The sequence below is a fragment of the Chiloscyllium punctatum genome, chromosome 29, assembly GCF_047496795.1.
Source record: "Chiloscyllium punctatum isolate Juve2018m chromosome 29, sChiPun1.3, whole genome shotgun sequence".
Taxonomy (NCBI): domain Eukaryota; kingdom Metazoa; phylum Chordata; class Chondrichthyes; order Orectolobiformes; family Hemiscylliidae; genus Chiloscyllium; species Chiloscyllium punctatum.
The window spans coordinates 73,253,897-73,277,407 of NC_092767.1; the positions used below are offsets into that span (position 1 = coordinate 73,253,897).

The 23,511-nt window shown below is 45.6% G+C and overlaps 1 protein-coding gene across 1 annotated transcript in view; it reads left to right on the forward strand.

Annotated features, from left to right (window-relative positions):
* meiosin (meiosis initiator) overlaps positions 1 to 23,511 on the forward strand; it is an 87,161-nt gene that overhangs the window by 40,563 nt on the left and 23,087 nt on the right. The window contains exons 5-9 of the mRNA XM_072549411.1: positions 8,204 to 8,294; positions 12,893 to 12,998; positions 14,280 to 14,438; positions 18,221 to 18,484; positions 23,063 to 23,177. Coding sequence (XP_072405512.1) covers positions 8,204 to 8,294; positions 12,893 to 12,998; positions 14,280 to 14,438; positions 18,221 to 18,484; positions 23,063 to 23,177 — 735 coding nt within the window. The remainder of the gene's footprint in view (positions 1 to 8,203; positions 8,295 to 12,892; positions 12,999 to 14,279; positions 14,439 to 18,220; positions 18,485 to 23,062; positions 23,178 to 23,511) is intronic.

Consider the following 23,511-nt stretch of genomic DNA (forward strand, 5'->3'; position numbering starts at 1 on the left):
TGGGTGTGTATTGTATTTGTGGGAGGTCCCAGGGTGTGTCAGTATCATTAGGTGGTGCCGGGGTGCCGTAGCGTTTATTGGAGGTCCCAGGGTGCGTCAGTGTTTACTGGACCTCCCAGGGGGTGTTAGTATTTGTGGGAGTTCTCAGGGTGTGTCAGTATTATTGGGTGGTGCCTGGATGTGTCATTGTTTAGAGTCGGTCCCAGGATGTGTCAGTGTTTAAAAGGAGGTTTTGGGTGTGTCAGTGTTCATAGAAGGTGCCTGGGTGTGTTCAGTGTTCATAGAAGGTGCCTGGGTGTGTTCAGTGTTCATAGAAGGTGCCTGGGTGTGTTCAGTGTTCATAGAAGGTGCCTGGGTGTGTCAGTGTTTATAGGAGGTCCCTGGGTGTGTCAGTGTTTATAGGGGATCCCTGGGTGTGTTCAGTGTTTATAGGAGGTCCCTGGGTGTGTCAGTGTTTATAGGAGGTCCCTGGGTGTGTCAGTGTTTATAGGAGGTCCCAGGGTGTGTCAGTGTTTATAGGAGGTCCCAGGGTGTGTCAGTGTTTATAGGGGGTCCCAGGATGTGTCAGTGTTTATAGGAGGTCCCAGGGTGTGTCAATGTTTATAGGGGGTCCCAGGGTGTGTCAGTGTTTATAGGGGGTCCCAGGGTGTGTCAGTGTTTATAGGAGATGTCTGGGTGTGTCAGTGTTTATAGGGGGTCCTAGGGGTGTCAGTGTTTATAGGGGGTCCTAGTGGTGTCAGTGTTTATAGGGGGTCCCAGGGTGTGTCAGTGTTTATAGGGGGTCCCCGGGTGTGTCAGTGTTTCTATACGGGGTCCCAGGCTGTGTCAGTGTTTATAGGAGGTGCCGGGGTGTGTCAGGTATTATTAGGTGGTGCTGGGTGTGTCAGTGTTTATAAGAGGTCCCTGGGTGTGTCAGTGTTTATAAGAGGTCCCAGGGTGTGTCAGTGTCTATAGGAAGTCCCAGGGTGTGTCAGTATTTGTGGGAGGTCTCAGGGTGTGTCGGTATTATTAGGTGGTGCCTGGGTGTGTCAGTGTTTATGGGGGATGCCTAGGTGTGTTCAGTATTTATAGGAGGTCCCTGGGTGTGTTCAGTGTTTATAGGAAGTGCCTGGGTGTGTTCAGTGTTTATAGGAGGTGCCTGGGTGTGTTCAGTGTTTATAGGAGGTGCCAGGGTGTGTCAGTATTTATAGGAGGTGCTTGGGTGTGTCAGTATTTATAGGAGGTGCCTAGGTGTGTCAGTGTTTATACAGGGTCCCAGGCTGTGTCAGTATTTATATGGGTCCCAGGGTGTGTCAGTGTTTATAGGAGGTGCTTGGGTGTGTCAGTGTTTATGGGGGATGCCTGGGTGTGTTCAGTGTTTATAGGAAGTGCCTGGGTGTGTTCAGTGTTTATAGGAGGTGCCTGGGTGTGTTCAGTGTTTATAGGAGGTGCCAGGGTGTGTCAGTGTTTATAGGAGGTGCCTTGGTGTGTCAGTATTTATAGGAGGTGCTTGGGTGTGTCAGTATTTATAGGAGGTGCCTAGGTGTGTCAGTGTTTATACGGGGTCCCAGGCTGTGTCAGTATTTATATGGGTCCCAGGGTGTGTCAGTGTTTATAGGAGGTGCTTGGGTGTGTCAGTATTTATAGGAGGTGCCTGGGTGTGTTCAGTGTTTATAGGAGGTGCCTGGGTGTGTCAGTGTTTATAGGAGGTGCCTGGGTGTGTTCAGTGTTTATAGGAGGTGCCAGGGTGTGTCAGTGTTTATAGGAGGTGCCTGGGTGTGTCAGTCTTTATAGGAGGTGCCTGAGTGTGTTCAGTGTTTATAGGAGGTGCCTGGGTGTGTCAGTGTTTATAGGAGGTGCCTGGGTGTGTTCAGTGTTTATAGGAGGTACCTGGGTGTATTCAGTGTTTATCGGAGGTGCCTGGGTGTGTCAGTATTTATAGGAGGTGTCTGGATGTGTATTGTATTTGTGGGAGGTCCCAGGGTGTGTCAGTATTCTTAGGTGGTGCCGGGGTGCCGTAGCGTTTATTGGAGGTCCCAGGGTGTGTCAGTGTTTATAGGGGGTCCCTGGGTGTGTCAGTGTTTATAGGGGGTCCCACGGTGTGTCAGTGTATATAGAAGGTGCCTGGGTGTGTTCAGTGTTCATCGAAGGTGCCTGGGTGTGTCAGTGTTTATACGAGGTCCCTGGGTGTGTCAGTATTTATTGGAAGTGCCTGGGTGTGTCAGTGTTTATAGGAGGTCCCAGGGTGTGTCAGTGTTTATAGGAGGTGCTTGGGTGTGTCAGTATTTATAGGAGGTGCCTGGGTGTGTTCAGTGTTTATAGGAGGTGCCTGGGTGTGTCAGTGTTTATAGGAGGTGCCTGGGTGTGTTCAGTGTTTATAGGAGGTGCCAGGGTGTGTCAGTGTTTATAGGAGGTGCCTGGGTGTGTCAGTCTTTATAGGAGGTGCCTGAGTGTGTTCAGTGTTTATAGGAGGTGCCTGGGTGTGTCAGTGTTTATAGGAGGTGCCTGGGTGTGTTCAGTGTTTATAGGAGGTACCTGGGTGTATTCAGTGTTTATCGGAGGTGCCTGGGTGTGTCAGTATTTATAGGAGGTGTCTGGATGTGTATTGTATTTGTGGGAGGTCCCAGGGTGTGTCAGTATTCTTAGGTGGTGCCGGGGTGCCGTAGCGTTTATTGGAGGTCCCAGGGTGTGTCAGTGTTTATAGGGGGTCCCTGGGTGTGTCAGTGTTTATAGGGGGTCCCACGGTGTGTCAGTGTATATAGAAGGTGCCTGGGTGTGTTCAGTGTTCATCGAAGGTGCCTGGGTGTGTCAGTGTTTATACGAGGTCCCTGGGTGTGTCAGTATTTATTGGAAGTGCCTGGGTGTGTCAGTGTTTATAGGAGGTCCCAGGGTGTGTCAGTGTTTATAGGAGGTCCTTGGGTGTGTCAGTGTTTATAGGGGGTTCCACGGTGTGTCAGTGTTTATAGGAGGGGCAGGGGTGTGTCAGTGTTTATACGAGGTCCCTGGGCGTGTCAGTATTTATTGGAAGTGCCTGGGTGTGTCAGTGTTTATAGGAGGTCCCTGGGTGTGTCAGTATTTATTGGAAGTGCCTGGGTGTGTCAGTGTTTATAGGAGGTCCCTGGGTGTGTCAGTGTTTATAGGAGGTCCCTGGGTGTGTCAGTGTTTATAGGAGGTCCCTGGGTGTGTTCAGTGTTCATAGAAGGTGCCTGGGTGTATCATTGTTTATAGCCGGTCCCAGGTTGTGTCAGTATTTATTGGAGGTCCCAGGGTGTGTCAGTGTTTATAGGAGGTGCCTGGGTGTGTCAGTGGTTATAGGAGGTCCCAGGGAGTGACAGTATTTATAGGGGATTGCAGAGAGTGTCGGTGTTTATAGGAGGTGCCTGGGTGTGTCAGTGTTTATAGAAGGTGCCTGGGTGTGTCAGTGTTTAGAGCCGGTCCCAGGGTGTGTCAGTATTTATTGGAGGTCCCAGGGTGTGTCAGCGTTTATAGGAGGTGCCTGAGTGTGTCAGTGTTTATAGGAGGGGCAGGGGTGTGTTCAGTGTTTATACGAGGTCCCTGGGTGTGTCAGTATTTATTGGAAGTGCCTGGGTGTGTCAGTGTTTATAGGAGGTCCCTGGGTGTGTCAGTGTTCATAGAAGGTGCCTGGGTGTATCATTGTTTAGAGCCGGTCCCAGGTTGTGTCAGTATTTATTGGAGGTCCCAGGGTGTGTCAGTATTTATAGGAGGTGCCTGAGTGTGTTCAGTGTTTATAGGAGGTGCCTGAGTGTGTTCAGTGTTTATAGGAGGTGCTCGGGTGTGTCAGTATTTATAGGAGGTGCCTGAGTGTGTTCAGTGTTTATAGGAGGTGCGTCGGTGTGTTCAGTGTTTATAGGAGGTGCTCGGGTGTGTCAGTATTTATAGGAGGTGCCTGAGTGTGTTCAGTGTTTATAGGAGGTGCTCGGGTGTGTCAGTATTTATAGGAGGTGCCTGAGTGTGTTCAGTGTTTATAGGAGGTGCCTGAGTGTGTTCAGTGTTTATAGGAGGTGCCTGGGCGTGTCAGTGTTTATAGGAGGTCCCTGGGTGTGTCAGTGTTTATAGGAGGTGCCTGGGTGTGTTCAGTGTTCATAGAAGGTGCCTGGGTGTATCATTGTTTAGAGCCGGTCCCAGGTTGTGTCAGTATTTATTGGAGGTCCCAGGGTGTGTCAGTATTTATAGGAGGTGCCTGAGTGTGTTCAGTGTTTATAGGAGGTGCGTGGGTGTGTTCAGTGTTTATAGGAGGTGCTCGGGTGTGTCAGTATTTATAGGAGGTGCCTGAGTGTGTTCAGTGTTTATAGGAGGTGCTCGGGTGTGTCAGTATTTATAGGAGGTGCCTGAGTGTGTTCAGTGTTTATAGGAGGTGCCTGAGTGTGTTCAGTGTTTATAGGAGGTGCCTGGGCGTGTCAGTGTTTATAGGAGGTGCCTGGGTGTGACAGTGTTTATAGAAGGTGCCTGGGTGTGTTCAGTGTTTATAGGAGGTGCCTGGGTGTGACAGTGTTTATAGAAGGTGCCTGGGCTTGTCAGTATTTGTGGGAGGTCCCAGGGTGTGTCGGTATTATTAGGTGGTGCCTGGGTGTGTCAGTGTTTATGGGGGATGCCTAGGTGTGTTCAGTATTTATAGGAGGTCCCTGGGTGTGTTCAGTGTTTATAGGAAGTGCCTGGGTGTGTTCAGTGTTTATAGGAGGTGCCTGGGTGTGTTCAGTGTTTATAGGAGGTGCCAGGGTGTGTCAGTATTTATAGGAGGTGCTTGGGTGTGTCAGTATTTATAGGAGGTGCCTAGGTGTGTCAGTGTTTATACAGGGTCCCAGGCTGTGTCAGTATTTATATGGGTCCCAGGGTGTGTCAGTGTTTATAGGAGGTGCTTGGGTGTGTCAGTGTTTATGGGGGATGCCTGGGTGTGACAGTGTTTATAGAAGGTGCCTGGGTGTGTTCAGTGTTTATAGGAGGTGCCTGAGTGTGTTCAGTGTTTATAGGAGGTGCCTGGGCGTGTCAGTGTTTATAGGAGGTGCCTGAGTGTGTCAGTGTTTATAGGAGGGGCAGGGGTGTGTTCAGTGTTTATACGAGGTCCCTGGGTGTGTCAGTGTTTATAGGGAGTCCCAGGGTTTGTCAGTCTTTGTGGGAGGTCTCAGGGTGTGTCAGTATTTGTGGGAGTTCTCAGCGTGTGTCGGTTATTGTTAAAAGAAGGTCCCAGGATGTGTCAATGTTTATCAGAGGTCCCAGGGAGTGTCAGTATTTATTGGAGATGCCTGGGTGTGTCAGTGTTTATAGGGGGTTCCTGGGTGTGTCAGTGTTTATAGGAGGTGCCTGGGTGTGTCAGTGTTTATAGGAGGTCCCACGGTGTGTCAGTGTTTATAGGAGGTTCCTGGGTGTGTCAGTGTTTATAGGAGGTCCTAGGGGTGTCAGTGTTTATAGGAGGTCCCAGGGTGTGTCAGTGTTTATAGGGGGTCCCAGGGTGTGTCAGTGTTTATAGGAGGTCCCTGGGTGTGTCAGTGTTTATAGGGGGTCCCTGGGTGTGTCAGTGTTTATAGGGGGTCCCTGGGTGTGTCAGTGTTTATAGGGGGTCCCTGGGTGTGTCAGTGTTTATAGGGGGTCCCTGGGTGTGTCAGTGTTTATAGGGGGTCCCTGGGTGTGTCAGTGTTTATACGAGGTCCCTGGGTGTGTCAGTGTTTAAAGGGGGTCCCTGGGTGTGTCAGTGTTTATAGGAGGTTCCTGGGTGTGTCAGTGTTTATAGGGGGTCCCAGGGTGTGTCATTGTTTATTGGGGGTCTCAGGATGTGTCAGTGTTTATAGGAGGTCCCACGGTGTGTCAGTATTTATTGGGGGTCTGAGGATGTGTCAGTATTTGTGGGAGGTCTCAGGGAGTGTGAGTATTTATAGGAGGTCCCAGGATGTGTCAGTGTTTATAGGAGGTCCCAGGATGTGTCAGTGTTTATAGGAGGTCCCAGGATGTGTCAGTGTTTATAGGAGGGGCTGTGGTGTGTCAGTGTTTATAGGAGGGGCTGTGGTGTGTCAGTGTTTATAGGAGGGGCAGGGGTGTGTCAGTGTTTATAGGAAATGCCTGGGTGTGTCAGTGTTTATAGGAGGGGCAGGGGTGTGTCAGTGTTTATAGGAGGGGCTGTGGTGTGTCAGTGTTTATAGGAAATGCCTGGGTGTGTCAGTGTTTATAGGAGGGGCAGGGGTGTGTCAGTGTTTATAGGAGATGCCTGGGTGTGTCAGTGTTTATAGGAGATGCCTGGGTGTGTCAGTGTTTATAGGAGGGGCAGGGGTGTGTCAGTGTTTATAGGAGGTCCCAGGGTGTGTCAGTGTTTATAGGAGGTCCCAGGGAGTGACAGTGTTTATTTGGGATCCCAGGGTGTGTCATTATTTATTGGAGATGCCTCGGTGTGTCAGTGTTTATAGGAGGGGCTGTGGTGTGTCAGTGTTTATAGGAGGGGCAGGGGTGTGTCAGTGTTTATAGGAGGGGCAGGGGTGTGTCAGTGTTTATAGCAGGTACCTGGATGTGTCAGTGTTTATAGCAGGTACCTGGATGTGTCAGTGTTTATAGGAGCTCACAGGGAGTGTCAGTGTTTATTTGGGGTCCCAGGGTGTGTCATTATTTATTGGAGATGCCTCGGTGTGTCAGTGTTTATAGTGGGTCCCAGGGTTTGTCAGTGTTTATAGGAGGTCCCAGGATGTGTCATTGTTTATTGGGGGTCCCAGGGTGTGTCAGTGTTTATAGGAGGTCCCAGGATGTGTCAGTGTTTATCGGATGTGCCTGGGTGTGTCAGTGTTGATAGGGGGTCCCAAGGTGTGTCAGTTTTTATATGGGGTCCCAAGGTGTGTTAGTGTTTGTAGGAAGTCCCAGGGTGTGTCAATATTTGTGGGAGTGTCAGTATTATTAGGTGGTGCCTGGGTGTATCAGTGTTTATCGGAGGTCCCAGAGTGTGTCAGTGTTTATAGGATGTGTCTTAGTGTGTCAGTATTTGAAGGAATTCCCAGTGTTGTCAGCATCTGTAAGGAGATCCAGGTGTCTAAATCCTCCATTCAATGATGTTTTACTTCTAATAGTGTGCTGGAATGTATCCTGTGTCACTTTTTTTTAGTAAACAATAATCCAGGCTGCTAACTAAATTTTGCTTTCACTGGTAAACTGCAATGCATAGGCACATTGCAAATGTCAGTCAATGTCATCGAGACACTTCTGAAATTCTGCTGCTCGATGCAAATCTCCTACGTCCTCTGATCGGCCTGTCACGTTAGGCAAGGTGCAAGATGTGTACTTAAGGGTATTTGACTTAAGCCATTCCCTGCACATACTTGGTCACCTTGGGATGTTCACCCCTCTAGAAGAGATCAGAATAAGGGGCCTTTAACTGTAAGTAGCCGTTAATAAACCCAGCAAGGGATTCAAGAGGAACATCTTTACCGAGAACTTGTGAATTTGGAGCTTGCTGCTGCATGGAATGGGTTCCATGGGAAGCCAGATAAGCACGTAAGGGAGAAAGGAACAGAAAGATGTGCAGGTGGTATGGGAATAGGCTTCTGGAAAAAAAAACAGTGGATTGGACCAAGTGGTCTTCTCAGGTGCTATAAATCTGCAATATGACATCAAAGGAGTGGGGGGGGGGGGGGGTCTTGTGGCACGCTGATAGCATCACTGCCTCTGAGCCAGGAGACCTGGGTTGAAGTTCTATCTGCTCCAGAGACATATAGTAACATTGCTGAACAGATTGATTTTTAAAAAGGTTGCTACATAAATGCAAGCTGTCGTATGCTTGTAATGTGTTTTAATATCCACAGCTCCCCAGTAGATGGTGCTGCAAGGTCCCATCTTGTGAAAAGCAGCAACAACACTGTAGTCTGCAGAGTTTAAGGTGAAGCAATTCTCGGGGTGGGAGGCGGGGGGGCCTCAACATTGACATTAGAGTTTGATTTCAGAATTGTTCTGATCCAGGTTTAGGCACCTTCCTCAACAGTGAAAGTTCAGAAATTATGTTGTCTGCACCAAGAATGTGTAATTGGCACAAGGAAAGCAGGAGCCAAATTTGAACCTCTCCCTGCCCTCTCTCCCACCACGAATCGTTCACTTCTCCCTCCTTCACCTCACCCTTACCGCCATTTCTCCCCTTCCCACCTTCACATGTCCATCCTCATATTATTTTCTTTTATTGAAACAATCCATTTCTGAAGCAAGTGTCCTCTCAGGAATCTGTTGTGTGATCTCTTCCCAGGGAGCAGTATCGTAGTAATGTGAACTCATTACGGGAGCTGGCTGCCATTCTACCAGTCCCTCCACAGAAACGGGAGAAAAGGCTTACAAAGGTACAAGATACAGCAACTTGCTCGCTTTGCTCAGCAAAACCAAAATGAATCCACTGTCCCTTCTGCCACTCTTGCATTGCCTGTTAGTTTTCATGTCCTCAGTTTAAGTGGTCTTTGCAGTTCACCAGTACTTCGTCAACAATGCACAGTCCTTTGTAACATACAGACCTACGGCTAGAATTGGACCCACTGACTCCAGAAGCAGACCATAGAGGGCCATGCGGGTGAGTGAGTGAGCGCTGAGGTGACTTGATTAGACGACCCAGTTGTTTTGGAAGCTGTTCGCCCATCACCCTTCAAATAATGACAATTCTGATGTTTTTTTTAAAAATTACAACAGCTGGAATATGGATTGGTAGGGGCATTGAAAGGTAAAATCACCATAGTCCCATAGGGTTAGTGTCTCATTTAGAGATAGACAATTGGTGAGTTTAACTTGATGGTCACCATGGCCCAGGCAAGGGGAGAGATTGAAAAGGAGGGTCCTTCATGATAGCCTCAGCTGGTGCAGAAATTGAACCCAAAAACTGTTGTGATCACTCTGCATCACCAACTGAGCTACCCACCCCCCTCTTAAAAAGGCCTATCAGGTTATTTAGAGAATTGTCAAGTAGAAATCACTGATTGGCCACAGAAGTAGCTGTAGTAACACCCTGGGGAGGTGGTGTTGCTAGTAACATAACATCCCAGCCTAATGTTCTAAGGACATGGCTTTGAATTTCTCCAGGGCTGATGGTGAAATTTGAATTCAATTTAAAAGAAACCTGGAATAAACTACTACATTAATGCCAACCATGTAACAGTCATGAATATGCATCTGGATCTCTTGTATCCTTTAGGGAAGGAAACTTGCCATTCTTACCCAGTCTGACCAACATTGTGATTAACTTTTAACTGGCAGTTGGAGATGGGCAGTGTTGGAGATGAGTATACTGGCCCAGTCAGCAACACCCATATCCCAAAAACAAATGCAATGGTGTTGAATGTTTTGAGTGTTGTTGGAGCTACATTCATCCAGACAAGTGGAGAGTTACACATCACAGTCTGCACTTGTGCCTTGTGGACAGGCTTTAAGGAGTCAAGAGATAAGTTACACACTTCAGAACTCTCAGCCTCTAACCCACACTGTCAATGAATATATATATATGGAGTGCCTGTGTGTGCAAAAAGCTGTCTGTGAGCAATGTGTCAGAGATATCAGATACAGATTGGTATACAGCACAAATTGGTCCTTGATTTGATACTAATTGACAAGCTCACTCAGTGGCTAATGTGGGTGAAACTGTCCAGAAGCAAACAGGAATGCAGGCTTCTAGGCTGCTGCGGGAGACGGAAGTGAGACAACACCATTTGCATCTGTTCAGTCAGAATCTGATTTGGGGCAGCACGATGACTCAATACTTATCACTGCTGCCTCACAGTGCCAGGGATCTGGTTACGATTCCACCCTCGGGCAACTGTCCATATGGAGTTTGCATGTTCTCTCTGTGTCTGCCGGGTTAGCTGGTGACCAGACTAGCAAACATCAGCCGTTGTCTCCATCAGTCTGGCCCTAAAACAGCAGAAGCACTGTCAGAGGAAGATCAGTGTCAATGCAATTGGATTCAATTTCAAGGCTGCTGGAAAGGAAGACCTACTCACTCAGCACTGCACAGTCAATCTGGTGATGCTCAATAGTCATGAACGTCAGAATATCCACATACCTGGTCTGCCCTTGAATTCATCAGAAACAGCACCTGTGAGAAAATTTTCGTTAACTCCATCAGGAAGCCTCAAGTCTGATTTGACAAGAATGACTCGGAGATCACAGAGTTACTGAGTCGCAAGTGCGAGATATTTGGGAATTGGAAACACAAACAATATTCACGAGATCGAAAACAGGTCACCAGTACAATGAAGGCCTAGGTTCAACAAAAAAAACCCATGAGCTAAAGAACAGCTGGAGAGTGAAAAAAGCCTAACAAATCTGCAACTTATGGATAACTATGATGTGTGTGACTTGTTGAGCAAAATCTACACCATCTACAGCCCAAGGACCTAATCCACTGAGAGCTAAGAACAGAGTCATTCTTACAAAGGACAGAGAACCAGTGAGCATTTGTTGGAAGGAACACTTCAAGGATCTCCTCAACCAGTCCTCAGTATCATTCCATAGCATGCTACCCATCACCAACCTATCAGAATCCCAGCCCAAATGGGGTTGGAAAGACCACCTGACAGCCAAGAACCAACAAGGCCACTGGCGCAGACAGAATCCCCAACATGATACAAAAATAGGACAGTGAAGCAGCCTAGGCACGTGTACACAGCCTCTGGAGAGTGCTCAGGATTTCAGAGGATCTCTGAGACCCTAATCGTGGCCATCCTCAAGAGAGGAGATTAGACCATTTGTGGTAACTAAGTGGGTTATTCTTGTTTTCTGGCACAGGGAATGGGTGTTTCAAAATCCTCTTCACTCTCCTCCTCCTGCTGGTTGAAGAATTCCTGTCACAATGTAGATTCTGTCCCTCAGGAGACATGGTGAACATGGTCTTCACAGCAAGATAAGTGCACAGAGCTGCTGCAGTCCTTGCATATGGCCTTCTTTGACCTTACAAAAGCCTTCAACTCTGTCAACCAGAGGGGACATCTCAAATTTAATTACACACAGACATTTGTCACCATCTTCCTCTGCCTCCTCCCACCAGTGGATCCAACACAGATCCAATATGAGTACAAACTGGGATCAGACAAGCCTGTAACACTCTTCCCCATGTTTCTTGTTTCAGTGCTTCACCCCATACCAATGAAACCTCCTGTTGGAGTGGAACTTCTCTGCAAGATGAGCAGAAGCTGCCCAAACTGTATAACCTTCAGTCCAGAACCAAGATGACCAAAACCTCTGATCTTGAGCTACAGTATGCAGATGTTTACCTGTGCAAACTCTAAGATGCCACGCCCCACACCGTTGTTGATGTATTGACAAGGTCATCGAAGAGAATGGCTGACGTCCAGAAGAATCCAGGTCCTCTACCAGCCAGGTCCCATTGTGCAACACTGCTGTTGATGATGAAACTAACATTGACTCCAGTGTTCCATTATGATATTGTGTCATCTGGGGAAAAGTATGCTCGATAACACAAGATCTAAAACCTAGTACAAAACTCATGGTCTCTAGAGCAGCAGTATTACTAGGCCTTCTGTATGTCTCAGAGTCATGGACAATGTCCAGCAGACACCACAAATTCCTTGAGAAATATCACCAGCATTGCCCCCCTCAAAATCGTGCAAATCCAACAGCAGGATAGGTATTCCAATATCACAGTCCTCTCACATGTCACTGTACCTAGCATCAAGGCACCGGTGACTGTCAATAGCTGCATTGGGCAGCCCCATCACCCCCATGCCTGAAGAAGACTCCCAAAACGAGCTCTCTACTATGAGCTTCGTCACGGTTACCAAGAGTACAGAGGCAACGTTTCAAGGTTGTTGTCAAAATCTTCCCAAAGAAAATGCCATATCTCCACCAACTCGTGGGAATCTCTGGCTCAAGGGCTGCCCAATTTGGAAAAGAAGCATCCAAGCATTTCCAACAAGTCCAAGTGGAGGCCAAGTTTAAACAGGGAAGCAGCATGTGGAAACTCAAGCTGGCCACCCACCGAACCATTTACACAAACACCACATGCCCCAACTTTGGCAGTGTGTGTGCATTCAGAATTGGACTATTTAATCAGTCATCTCAGGACCCACAAACAGTGAAGTGGAAGAAAAGCATCCACGGAATTTGGGGACTATCTAATAAGGAGACATAATGTCTCGTTGTTTCCCTGAGGCTGGCGCATGTTAAAATGGCTTGTACTTTGTATTTAGTGTTTAACATTGAGGGAAAGAAGAAAGGCAGGATTTTGGTTAAATTTCCACTGTAAGGCAAAAAGCATAGGGTGGAAGTGAGATAAAAATCATGCCATACAAACAGGAACTTGCAGTGCTATGTCTATCTCTGGTTAAGGAACAGATAAATACACAATTATGAAGTTCCCATTTATGTTGCTCAATTTCAACCTAAAACCATGGCTTTCCCCTTTTTCAAGTGCTGTATATATTCAGAATTTTCTGTTCTTACTTCAGTTTTCTGGTATTTCTGATTTTTTTTTTTGTTTCCCCTCGATTGAGGTAGTTACAAATATTGAGAGATCATGTCACCACCCACAATTACTTTCAACCATGACTGTCACTTCGAAGTCTGAACAGTATGGGGTCAAGCCCCATTTCATAAATTCAGTGAGGTACTGCCTGAGTACAACACTGTTGGAGGTACTCTCTTTCAGATAACACCACAAGCCATTGCCCTATCTGCCTGTTCAGGTGGATATTAAAGATCACATATCAAAAAAAGCAGTGGACTTTGCCAGTGCACTATCCAAACATGTACGCCTGTGACCAAATGCAGGTTGACAGGTTGTTGAAAGACTTTTCTGTGTGAAATCTATCTGCTGTGTTTGCTCATATCACAACTTGCAGTGTTTTACACAAACACTCAATTTGCTGTGAATCACTTTGGCACGTTCTTATTTGATAGGAAAAATCCATCTTAATGTAAGTTCTGTTCTCTTTTACAGAAGGAGATTCTGAACCAGGTTTTGCGATACATTGCATTTCTTAACAGGCACATCAGCAATACCAAAAGCTTGTTGAAGGATCATTATGTGGCCATAGATGAAAGAGGTGAGTGTATGATATCTTCCAATGCCTTTACAAGTTTCCCAGAGATCATCTGAATTATCTCTGGTGATCTTTGAATTCCTGGCTTAGTGGACTAAATGGTCCTTTTCTTGTTCAGGACTTCTTTATATTTTGGACTAACACAGTCACAACGTGGGCAGCAACAGGAAGTCCAGAACCTTTGAGAGTTTAGACAGCAAATCAGAGAATGTCTGTTTTTTCTTTACGCCTGGGTTATAGATAAGGCAAACATTACTAGATCTAGGTGCTCTTTGAAAAAGTGGTCACATGCTTTTTTCCTGATCCACTGCTTGAGAGATCTGCAAGGTTTTAATCCCAGTATGAAAATCTTAATCCCAATGAGAAAAATTTCAAGTTTGGATTTAGAGATCTGGGCTGTCCCATCTAATAGAGCAACAAAAAGTCATCAATCGATAGTGGGTGGCACGATGGCTCTGGGTTCGATTCCAGCCTTGAGCAACTCTCTGTGTGGAGTTTGTACATTTTCCCCGTGTCTGTGTGGGTTTCCTCTGAGTACTCTAGTTTTGTCCCATAGTCCAAAAATGTGCAGGTTAGGGTGGATTGGCCATGCTAAATTACCCCATAGTGTGTAGGGTTACAGGGATGGGCCTGGGTGTCACAGTCTTCAGAGGGTCAGTGTGGACTCAATAAGCTGAATGGCCTGCTTCTGCACTGTAGAGATTCTACGATTCTATGACCTGGAGTCAGCTCAAAGATCAAAATACTGCATTAAATCCTGCTTTGCTATTCTTATCACCAATTCTTTTAAATGCAATTGAATGTCATATGCTCGAGTAAATCTGCTGGTTGGATAAGCTTTGAAACACCATGCAACCTGAATTTTCCTACCTTTTTGGCAACATCTTGATAAGTCCTTCCATGACCTTGCTCCTTCCTCTTCTCTGTAGCATCCTCCAGCCCTAGAACTGTGTGAGATTGTTTTCCTCCTCCATAACCACCCTTCTGTTAGGTTCCTATTGTCCACAATTGGTGGGCTCAGCTTTAAACTGTCTAATGTACTAAAGTTGGAATTCTCTCCCTAAACCTCCACATCTCTCTCTCTCTCTGTTCAAAGAATGCTTCTCAAAACCTGCCTCCTTGACCAAGCTTTTTGAACCTAATACTCTTCATGTGCCTCCGTGTCAAAATTTATTTAATAACACTCTTGGGAAAGGCCTTGGGGCATTTTGCTCCATTAATAAAGGTGATATTTAAATAGTTATTGCGCAATATATCTTCAACCAGCAAATTTTTCTTTCCCAGAATACTGCTTAAATGGAGAGGAGTCTACAAGCCCAGAGGAAGCTACACAGAGTAACACAGAGGAGATAAGTCCTTTCTCCACACCTCCAAGCATCAAGAAAATGAGGCTGAGGAACATATGTCACAAGCCAAGGAAAAAGAAGTGGATGGAAAAAACAGGTACAATATTCTGGGCTACACCTCATCAGTTTTCCTTTTAGTATTTCTCAAGGTGAGGAGTGTCAATCAAGCAAAACTTTCCCTCTCATGTCAGCTATGTAAACATTACCTGCTGAGCTGATGCATTAGTCATTCATGAACATTTCCAATTTAGTCACCAGTCTCAGCATCAAGCACTCCCAAAGAGTACAGCACAGAACACAGACTAATACTCCATCCACATTGACCCCATCTAAAACATCCAGACTGAATAGAGAAAAGGTATTTTGCCACGTGGTTGTATCAGCACTTCCTGGGCAGGAATAGCATGGGTTAGATACAAACTAATGCTTCATCTGCACTGTCCCATCTAAAAGACGCAGGAAACCACACATTGGAAACAGCATAAGGCTTTGGCAATTCTAGCATTTAATATACCCAGCCCAGGTATAGTGTAATGCTAACTCTACATTGCACCAGCCTCAGTACAGTACACCAACAAGGCAACCTCTATTTTCTCACAGTGTTGCCTTGTGGTTTGCTTTTATCCAATTCAGAGCTGTGTTAGTAGATTTTTAAAGTTGAGAATGTCCTAATTCCTTCCGTGCTGGCAGTTTGCAGCTGGGCTGGGCCAACTCGTGAAGCTTTTAAAAGTGACAGGCAAGACAATATAACAGGATTCTCAACCCACTGTTCCCTTTTCTGACAGTTTCATCAGTGCAGAGAAAGGATGTGGTTAGCCAGCCTGCATGCCTTCCTGGTGTCATTGCAGAGGGAAGTTCAAATTCTCTGCAATTTCATAGAATCCCTACAGTGTAGAAACAGGCCGTTCAGCCCGTCAAGTCCACACCAACCCTCCAAAGAGCATCCCACCCAGACCCATCCCCCCTACCCCATCCCTGCAACCCTGCATTCACCAAGGCTAACCTGCACACCCCTGGATACTATGGACTATTCAGCATGGCCAATCCACCCTAACCTGCACACCTTTGGGAAGAACCTGGATGACACTCACACAGGCGCGAGGAGAATCTGCAAACTTCACACAGACTATCCGAGAGTGGAATTGAACCTGGGTGCCTGGCACTGTGTCGCAGCAGTGCTAACCAGTGTGCCACCCCAATGTTGCTAAAGTAGTTTGGTTCACAGCCAGAGGAGTCATAAACAATACAGTCCCCATTCTCGTGTGATCAACCAAATGAGGCAGTCAGCATGCTATTGAGATACCTCTGTAATCAGAAACAGCTATCTCTATTTCAAGGTGGTCTCATGAATGTTTAGCTGAACTTCAAGAATGACTAATGCACTCAGCTCAGCAGGTAGTGTTTACATGGTTTATAGGGGAGTTAGAACTTTGTTTGATTGGCACTGCCATTACCTTGTAATACATATTTTTTTTGATGTGGCTTGTGTGGATAATCAGGCCAAAACTTAAGAGAAGTGAAGTGCAGAAGAACTGCCTCACAGTGCCAGGGACCCAGGTTCGATTCCAGCCTCGGGTGACTGCCTGTGTGGAATTTGCACATTTTCCCCGTGTCTGCATGGGTTTCCTCTGGGTGCTCCAGTTTCTTCACACAATCCAAAGATGTGCAGGTCAGGTGAATTGGCCATGGTAAATTGCCCATACTGTTAGGTGCATTAGTCAGAGGGAAATGGGTCTGGGTGGATTACCCTTTGGAGGGTCAGTGTGAACTGGTTGGGCAGAAGGGCCTGTTTCCACACTGTAGGGAATCTAATCTAGTGCTATTGGTTTGATGTGATTGGTTGATACTTTTAATCGGTTGTAGTAGTTTTTGTCAAAACAATTTTCCTTCTGTTGTTAGTTTGAGTCATCTCAAAATACTTAGCAATGGCTTGTTGGTTGTGTATATACATAGGAAGAGTCGAGAGTGTGGTGCTGGAAAAGCACAGCAGGTCAGGCAGCATCCGAGGAGCAGGAAAATCGACATTAAGAGCTTTTGCTCCTCGGATGCTGCCTGACCTGTGCTTTTCCAACACCACGTTCTTGACTCAAATCTCCAGCATCTGCAGTCCTCACTTTTGCCTATATACAGAGGCACCTTGATTATCCGAAGGACACGGGCAGGCAATATTTCGTTCAGTTAGTTGAATTCCGGATAATCAAATGCCGGATAACATAGTTTAGCTGAGCATCGGGACCTTGCGATTTGCCAGACAATCTGATATTTGGATAATTAAATGTTGGATAATCAAGATTCCTCTGTAGTGGGTTCTGGGAGAGTGGATGTGGAGAATGCCTTGGGGCAATGGAAGGGGTATAGTGTATATATACAAGGATTGAAGATTTGAGGATACATAAAAGAGAATGGGGAGATAAGGAAAGGAATGAAGGGCACGTGAGGGTTAATGAAGAGTTATGGGGAGCACAGTGAGTGTTTGGAGAGTGAAAGGTTGAGGGCTTGACAGTCAAGGTTACAACTGAGTCACTGTCCCAGTAAATGGGGAAAGACCTTTAGCCTGTCAGCCTCATTATCAGTTCACCTCTGCTGCTGTGTACAAGAGGCAGCAGTTCTGATTCCATGAACAAAAATATGACAGGCACAGGCTCCTTTGATGGAGACAGATTTGTGGGAGTTTGCTGACTCCCACTTCCTTATTACTTCACAAAACCCTGCCCCCTAGTTTCTAACTGTAGCGATTGTTACTCCACTCATTGGGGTTTAGAAGAATGAGAGGTGATCTCATTGAAACATATAGGAATCTTAAGGGGCTTGACAGGATAAATGCTGCGAGGATGTTTCCCCTCAGGGGAGAATCTAGGACTAGAAGGGTATAGGCTCAGAATAAAAGAGTGTTAATTCAAGATTGAAAAGCATAAGAATTTCTTCTCTCAGAGAATTATGAGTCTTTGGAAATCCTTGCTACAGAGAGCTGTGGAGGCAGAGTATTTGTGTCTGTTTAGATAGACAGATTGTTGAGCAGTCAGGGAATCAGGGTTATGGGGAAAATGCAGGAATGTGAACATGAGGAATAATCTGACCATCCTTGATCCTATGTTTTGAGGGACTGAATGGCCTACTCCTATTTCCTCAAGTCTTATTATTTAGTGGAGTAACAATCGCTACAGTTAGAAACTAGGGGGCAGGGTTTTGTGAAGTAATAAGGAAGTGGGAGTCAGTTCTGGTCACATTGTCTTGAGAAAGTAATTAAAGTTCAAAAGAATGAAATGTAGATCTGACTGAGGTTTAGTCATAATAATAATGCCCACTACGTAATAATTCTCAATAAATTCACAAATTTACATTCAAAAATTATCAACTTCTCCAAAATGATGATGTCTATTTCAGAAAAGAAAAAGCAGAGTTAAAGTTTCGGGTCCAATGATCTGAGTAAGGATCACTGAACTGTAAAACGTTAACTCTGATTTTTCTTCACAGAAGCTGCCAGACCTGCTGAGCTTTCATAGCAACTTCTGTTTTTGGTCCTGAGTTACAGCATCCGCAGTTCTTTTGGTTTTTATTGACAATTTCAGAGACTTATTGAAATGATTCGCATGTTGAAGATACTGAATATTTTTCTTCTGTGGTACATGTAGAAGTGTACATACATTTATAGATGTATAGTTATGTGTATTGAAATATTCTTGCACACTTGTTGATTATGGTGTTTTGTGGGGAACAGCCATGGATTTAGAATTAATATGCAGGATTATTCAGGAACATTCAAGGAGAGATCCACTGTTAGGCACACACGCACCCTTGATTGAATAAGTCAGAGAAGAATAAAAGTTTGCAATTTATAAGGTAATGGTATGATTTTGCGCATTTTCTCTCTAACTGCAGAACGGAGACAAGGGCTAAAATTACGCCGCTGCCTCTACAGTGAGCCGACACTTGCCGATAATTACTTGCGAGGAGAAGGCCAGCGGGAGGTTAGGATGATGTGGCAAGGATCATCTGTGGATACTTCGTCTTCCAGCTCCTCTTCACAGGATAACACTGTTATAGCCCAAGGCCGTACTGTGTTCCTTACCTTGCTGGAGCTTGCAGAATCCAGAGGCCTTGAAGAAACCAGAGGCCTTGCAGGATCCAGCCTCAGAAACACAGGTGACTATTTAAAAGAGATTTCACCTTCACTGGAAGAAAGTCTAGTCAATGCGTAGAGTGAAATGGAGCCAAGGTCAGCATTGGGATTAGCAGCAAGCGCCCACAATTCGGTACTATCAGTCGGTAGCAGGTATTCAGTTATGTGCAAACGTATTTAATTAATGGATGTGTGTGTGTGTGTGTGTTGACTGACCACACGAGGGATCCCACCTCACCTTCACCTATCATGGCTATGTCAACAGGTAACAGAAACATTGCCCACACAGACCCCAACTTAGGATCGAGAGCTTCCAGCTCTGCTGTTTGAGTTGTCAACTTGAGATACTAGAGGTTGTCCCAGATTGGAGTCAGGTCTCCAATCGTAACTCTGATGTTGGGGTGAATTATTCAGTCATCACTATGCAAACCAGGAATGTTGTCACCATGTACAGCTGGGAAAAGACCATTAGATCCATAAGCTTAGTCTTTATCATCATGGTCGCCCAGTTGTAAGAAGGATATTATTAAGCTGGAAAAGATTCAGAAGAGATTTACCAGGTTATTGCTGGGTATGTAGGAGAAAGTGAGGACTGCAGATGCTGGAGATCAGAGCTGAAAAATGTGTTGCTGGAAAAGCACAGTAGGTCAGGCAACATCCTGGTCCTTGGATGCTGCCTGACCTGCTGCACTTTTCCAGCAACACATTTTTCAGCTATTGCTGGATATGGAAGGTTTGGCTTATAAAGAAGGGCTGGATAGTCTGGGACTTTTTTCACTGGAAGAGTAGGAGGTTGAGAAGTGACTTTAAAGAGGGTTATAGAAAGAGTTGATGGTAGTTGTCTTTTCCCTAGGATGGGGGGGTGGGGGGGCGGAAGGTTTCCAGACTACGGGGCACATTCTTAAGATGAGAGGAGAGAGATTTCAAAAAGTCATAAGGGGCAAACTTTTTACACAGAGGGCGATTCATGTGTGGAATGAACTTCTAGGGGAAGTGGTAGATGTGGGTACAGTTACAATATTTAAAAGACATTTGGATAAATACATGAATAGGAAAGGTTTGGAGGGATATGTGCCAGGAGCAAGCAGGTGGGACCAGTTTAGTTTGCGATTATGGTCAGCATGGACTGTGTGAACTAAAGATGTCTCTTTCCTGCTGTATGATTCTATAATTAACTCCTGCTTGTAGTTAACAACCTGAGATAGTTAGGAATCATTTATCTCTTTGTGCTTACAACAAATGCACAGCAACTGCACGGGGCCACAACTCACTTCAAGGATCAATCGAAGGTGCCTAACACTCTGCTTCTGTGGTACATATAAAAACACGTATTACCATGTTTATTTAAGCGATGCTGCACACTTGATGATTAGGATGTTTTATTAGGGATGGAAAATAAATTCCATCCTTGTCATTCATTTTGTAATGTTAAATAGGGTTCGAGTTCTTATTCTCTAGAAAAGACAAGGCTGATAAGGATTGTTAAAATAATCAAAGGGATTTCACATAAGAGTATAAGACACAGGCACTATTTGGGACTTTTGTAGTGTAGTGGTGGTGTCCCTAGTTCTGAGCTAGGAGGCCAGGGCTCTGGTCCTACCTGCTTTAAAGGTGTGTCATAACTTATTTGAACAGGTTAATTAAACACACCTGTTAAGAAACAGGAGCAGGAGCAGGTCACTTGACCATATACTTTGATTCCTTTAGCCCTAAGAACTATATCTAACTCCTTCATGAAAACATTGATTTTTAGCCTCATCTGCTGTCTGTGGCTGACAATTCTTCAGGTTCACCACTTTCTGGGTGAGGATACTTCTCCCCATCTCAGTCCTAAATGGCCTGCCCTGTAACCTTGGATGTGACCCCTGAAGGGTTACACCCAAAACAATGACTTCTCCACCTCATGACGCTGCCTGGCTTGCTGTGTTCTCCCAACCTCCTGCCTTGCTGTGTTCCCCCAGCCTCCTGCCTGTCCCTCCTGATGCTGCCTGGCTTGCTGTGTTCTCCCAGCTTCCTGCCTGTCCCTCCTGATGCTGCCTGGCTTGCTGTGTTCTCCCAGCTTCCTGCCTGTCCCTCCTGATACTGCCTGCCTTGCTGTTGTCTCCCAGCCTCCTGCCTTGCTGTGTTCCCCCAGCCTCCTGCCTGTCCCTCCAGATGCTGCCTGCCTTGCTGTGTTCTCCCAGCCTCCTGCCTGTCCCTCCTGACGCTGCCTGCCTTGCTGTGTTCCCCCAGCCTCCTGCCTGTCCCTCCTGATGCTGCCAGCCTTGCTGTGTTCCCCCAGCCTCCTGCCTGTCCCTCCTGATGCTGCCTGCCTTGCTGTATTCTCCCAGCCTCCTGCCTATCCCTCCTGATGCTGCCTGCCTTGCTGTGTTCTCCCAGCCTCCTGTCTGTCTACTCTTTTAATCAGAAACATCCTTCCTACTTTTACCCTGTTGAGTCCTGTCAGAATTTTATGGGATTACGTGAGATTCCCGCCCTCATTATTCTAAACTCCAGTGAATATTGTCCTCATCAATAATGTGGGAGGAAGGAGATCTCTGAGTTCAGTATTCTATGTAATTCTCTGTAATTAGTTCTGTGCCCCTCTGGCTCCCTGTCTTGACCTAACTATGCAAACCGAATCTGATCTTTCTATCATTTTAAAAGGCCTCAGTCAAATCTTCTTGCATCCTATTTATTGCAGCCATGATGTGGAGATGCTGGTTGTGGACTGGGGCGGACAAAATCAGAAGTCAGACGACACCAGGTGAGAGTCCAACAGGTTCATTTAAAATCACAAGCTTTCAGAGCGCTACTGCTTTGTCAGATGAAGTCAGCCTGTTGAAGGAGCAGTGCTCCGAAAGCTTGTGATTTTAAATAAACCTGTTGAACTATAACCTAGTGTTGTGTGATTTCTGATTTTGTACTTATCATAGAATGCCACCTTTTTGAACCTGATAACCTGAATATTGAAAAAGAAAGAAAGGAGTTGGGGCCGAGATGAAAGGGATTTCTCACTTGATGTAAACATTCTACAAAACACTAAAGGACATATGTTTAACCTTGAGATTTTCTACTCTGCTGAATTGCTTGACCTAAGTCCTGCTGTTGGACGAAGCAAGTTTGCCAGCTGCATTGCAAAAGAGAAAGCCAATAACAGATTCAACATTGGTCATATTGAGCTTGGGAGTCAGTCTTGCTGGGAACTGGTCCACAGAAGCAAGGGAACCTAAAAAAGATGCAAAAGTAGTATAGGTGTACCCTGAATTATGTATCTGACTTATGAACACATGTCCTTATGAACAAGAGCCCATTCAGGTGTGTTATAATATTCATTTTAAAGTTCCAACATGTTTCTTTATATTTACAAATGGCTATTTTATGTTGTTCTACATTCTGTTACAACTGCGAACATACTCGAAAACGGAGCCCATTTGCAACCCAGGGCTAGCTGTACTATTTCATGGTAGCCTTCAGTAAATTGACAATGCAATCTTCCTCAATTCTCCATTAAAACGTCTGGTTCGACGGTAAAAGGTTAAGTCTTAAAGTTAATGTATCAGGCCAATAGTTTTGCACGTGGCTAGTTCCCATTGTTCTCCATCAGATATTCTGTGATATTGGATAATTACTCACCCGATAAAGAGGTGGAAGAGTGACCAGTGTTGAGCCATTCTAGGTCAATGTCACATACTCAGCGGCTGTGCCTCCAGCCTGTGTGTGTATATCTCCTCACAGATCAGGCAGTCAACAAAGAGAGGAACTTCCAACAGAAGAAACACTTCTACCAAATTAAAATAAACGAAGGACGTGTGGAATTGATTTTAATACAATGATGGCTCTCTGGGTATCCATAGCTGTTGATAAACGTGTCCTTGTAAATTTCCTTTCTCCATTATTTACATTTTATCTGTGGCATGGTGGCCAGCACTACTCCCTGATGGCACCAGGTTCACGAGTTTGATTCCACCCTCTGTCTCTGTGGAGTTTGCACATTCTCCCTGTCTCTGCATGGGTTTCCACCGTTGCTCCATTAGTGGATTAAGCTGTGCTGAATTACCCGTAGTGTCCAGGGATGTGCAGGTTAGGTGGGTTAGCCATGGAAAATGCAGGGTTACAGGGATAGGATAGCAGGGGTGGGTCTGGGTGGGATGCTCTTTAGAGGGTTGGCTTGGACTCGATGGGCCAAATGGCCTGCTTCTACACTGTAGGGATTCTATGATTCTATGACGTTACAATGGCAACCAAGTGTCAGCTTGGCTCAGTTAGCAGCATTCTCACCTCTGAATCAGAAAGCTAGAATGAAGGCCTGCTTCAGGGCTGGAGTGCATGAGTGAACCTTTAGGCATAGTTTGTGGAATCAGCGTTGCTTTGTCAGAAATGCCATATTTTGGTGTTGAGTCATAATGCCTGGGCTCCAGCGTCTGATTCATTCGTTCAGCTGAACTTTAATGATCCCATAGGCTGTATTTGAAGAGCAAGGCAAGTGTCCATAACTAACAGCACTGCCAACAAAATTGGCCTTTCATCTCAATGGTGATTGTGTGAATTGCAGTAATAGTCACAACAGCTCGTTAGGTGAAATTGTTGGGCTTTGGGTATTAATTTAAGTTTCACCACAGAGAAATATGAGACAAGCACTGACCCGCAGTGCTCCCCTGAAAACGAGGAGAGAAAGACAAATTGCAGTCATGAGACCAGCGTCTATGATGCCTCAGTCAGCTCTTCATATACCAGGTAACAAAGATAATCTTTTTATATTAATGTGTCTTTTTATTTTAATTCTCTCTTCCAGTCTTGGAGGTACTGATTGACTTGGAACACCTCAGTAGACAACATTACTCTTTTTTGTACTGCTAAATGATCATCCATCATCTGATCTTTGCTGAACTCCTTTGGCTGTTTAAATTCTCACTCAAGTCTCTATATGGCCTCACTTTATCCTGGCTCTGTAAACTCCTTCAGCCATACAAATCTCCAAGATCTCTGCGTTCCTTAAATTCTGACCATCTGCACTTACTCCATTTTCAGCACTGCACCCTTGGTAGATGCTCCATCAGTTTCTTCCCTT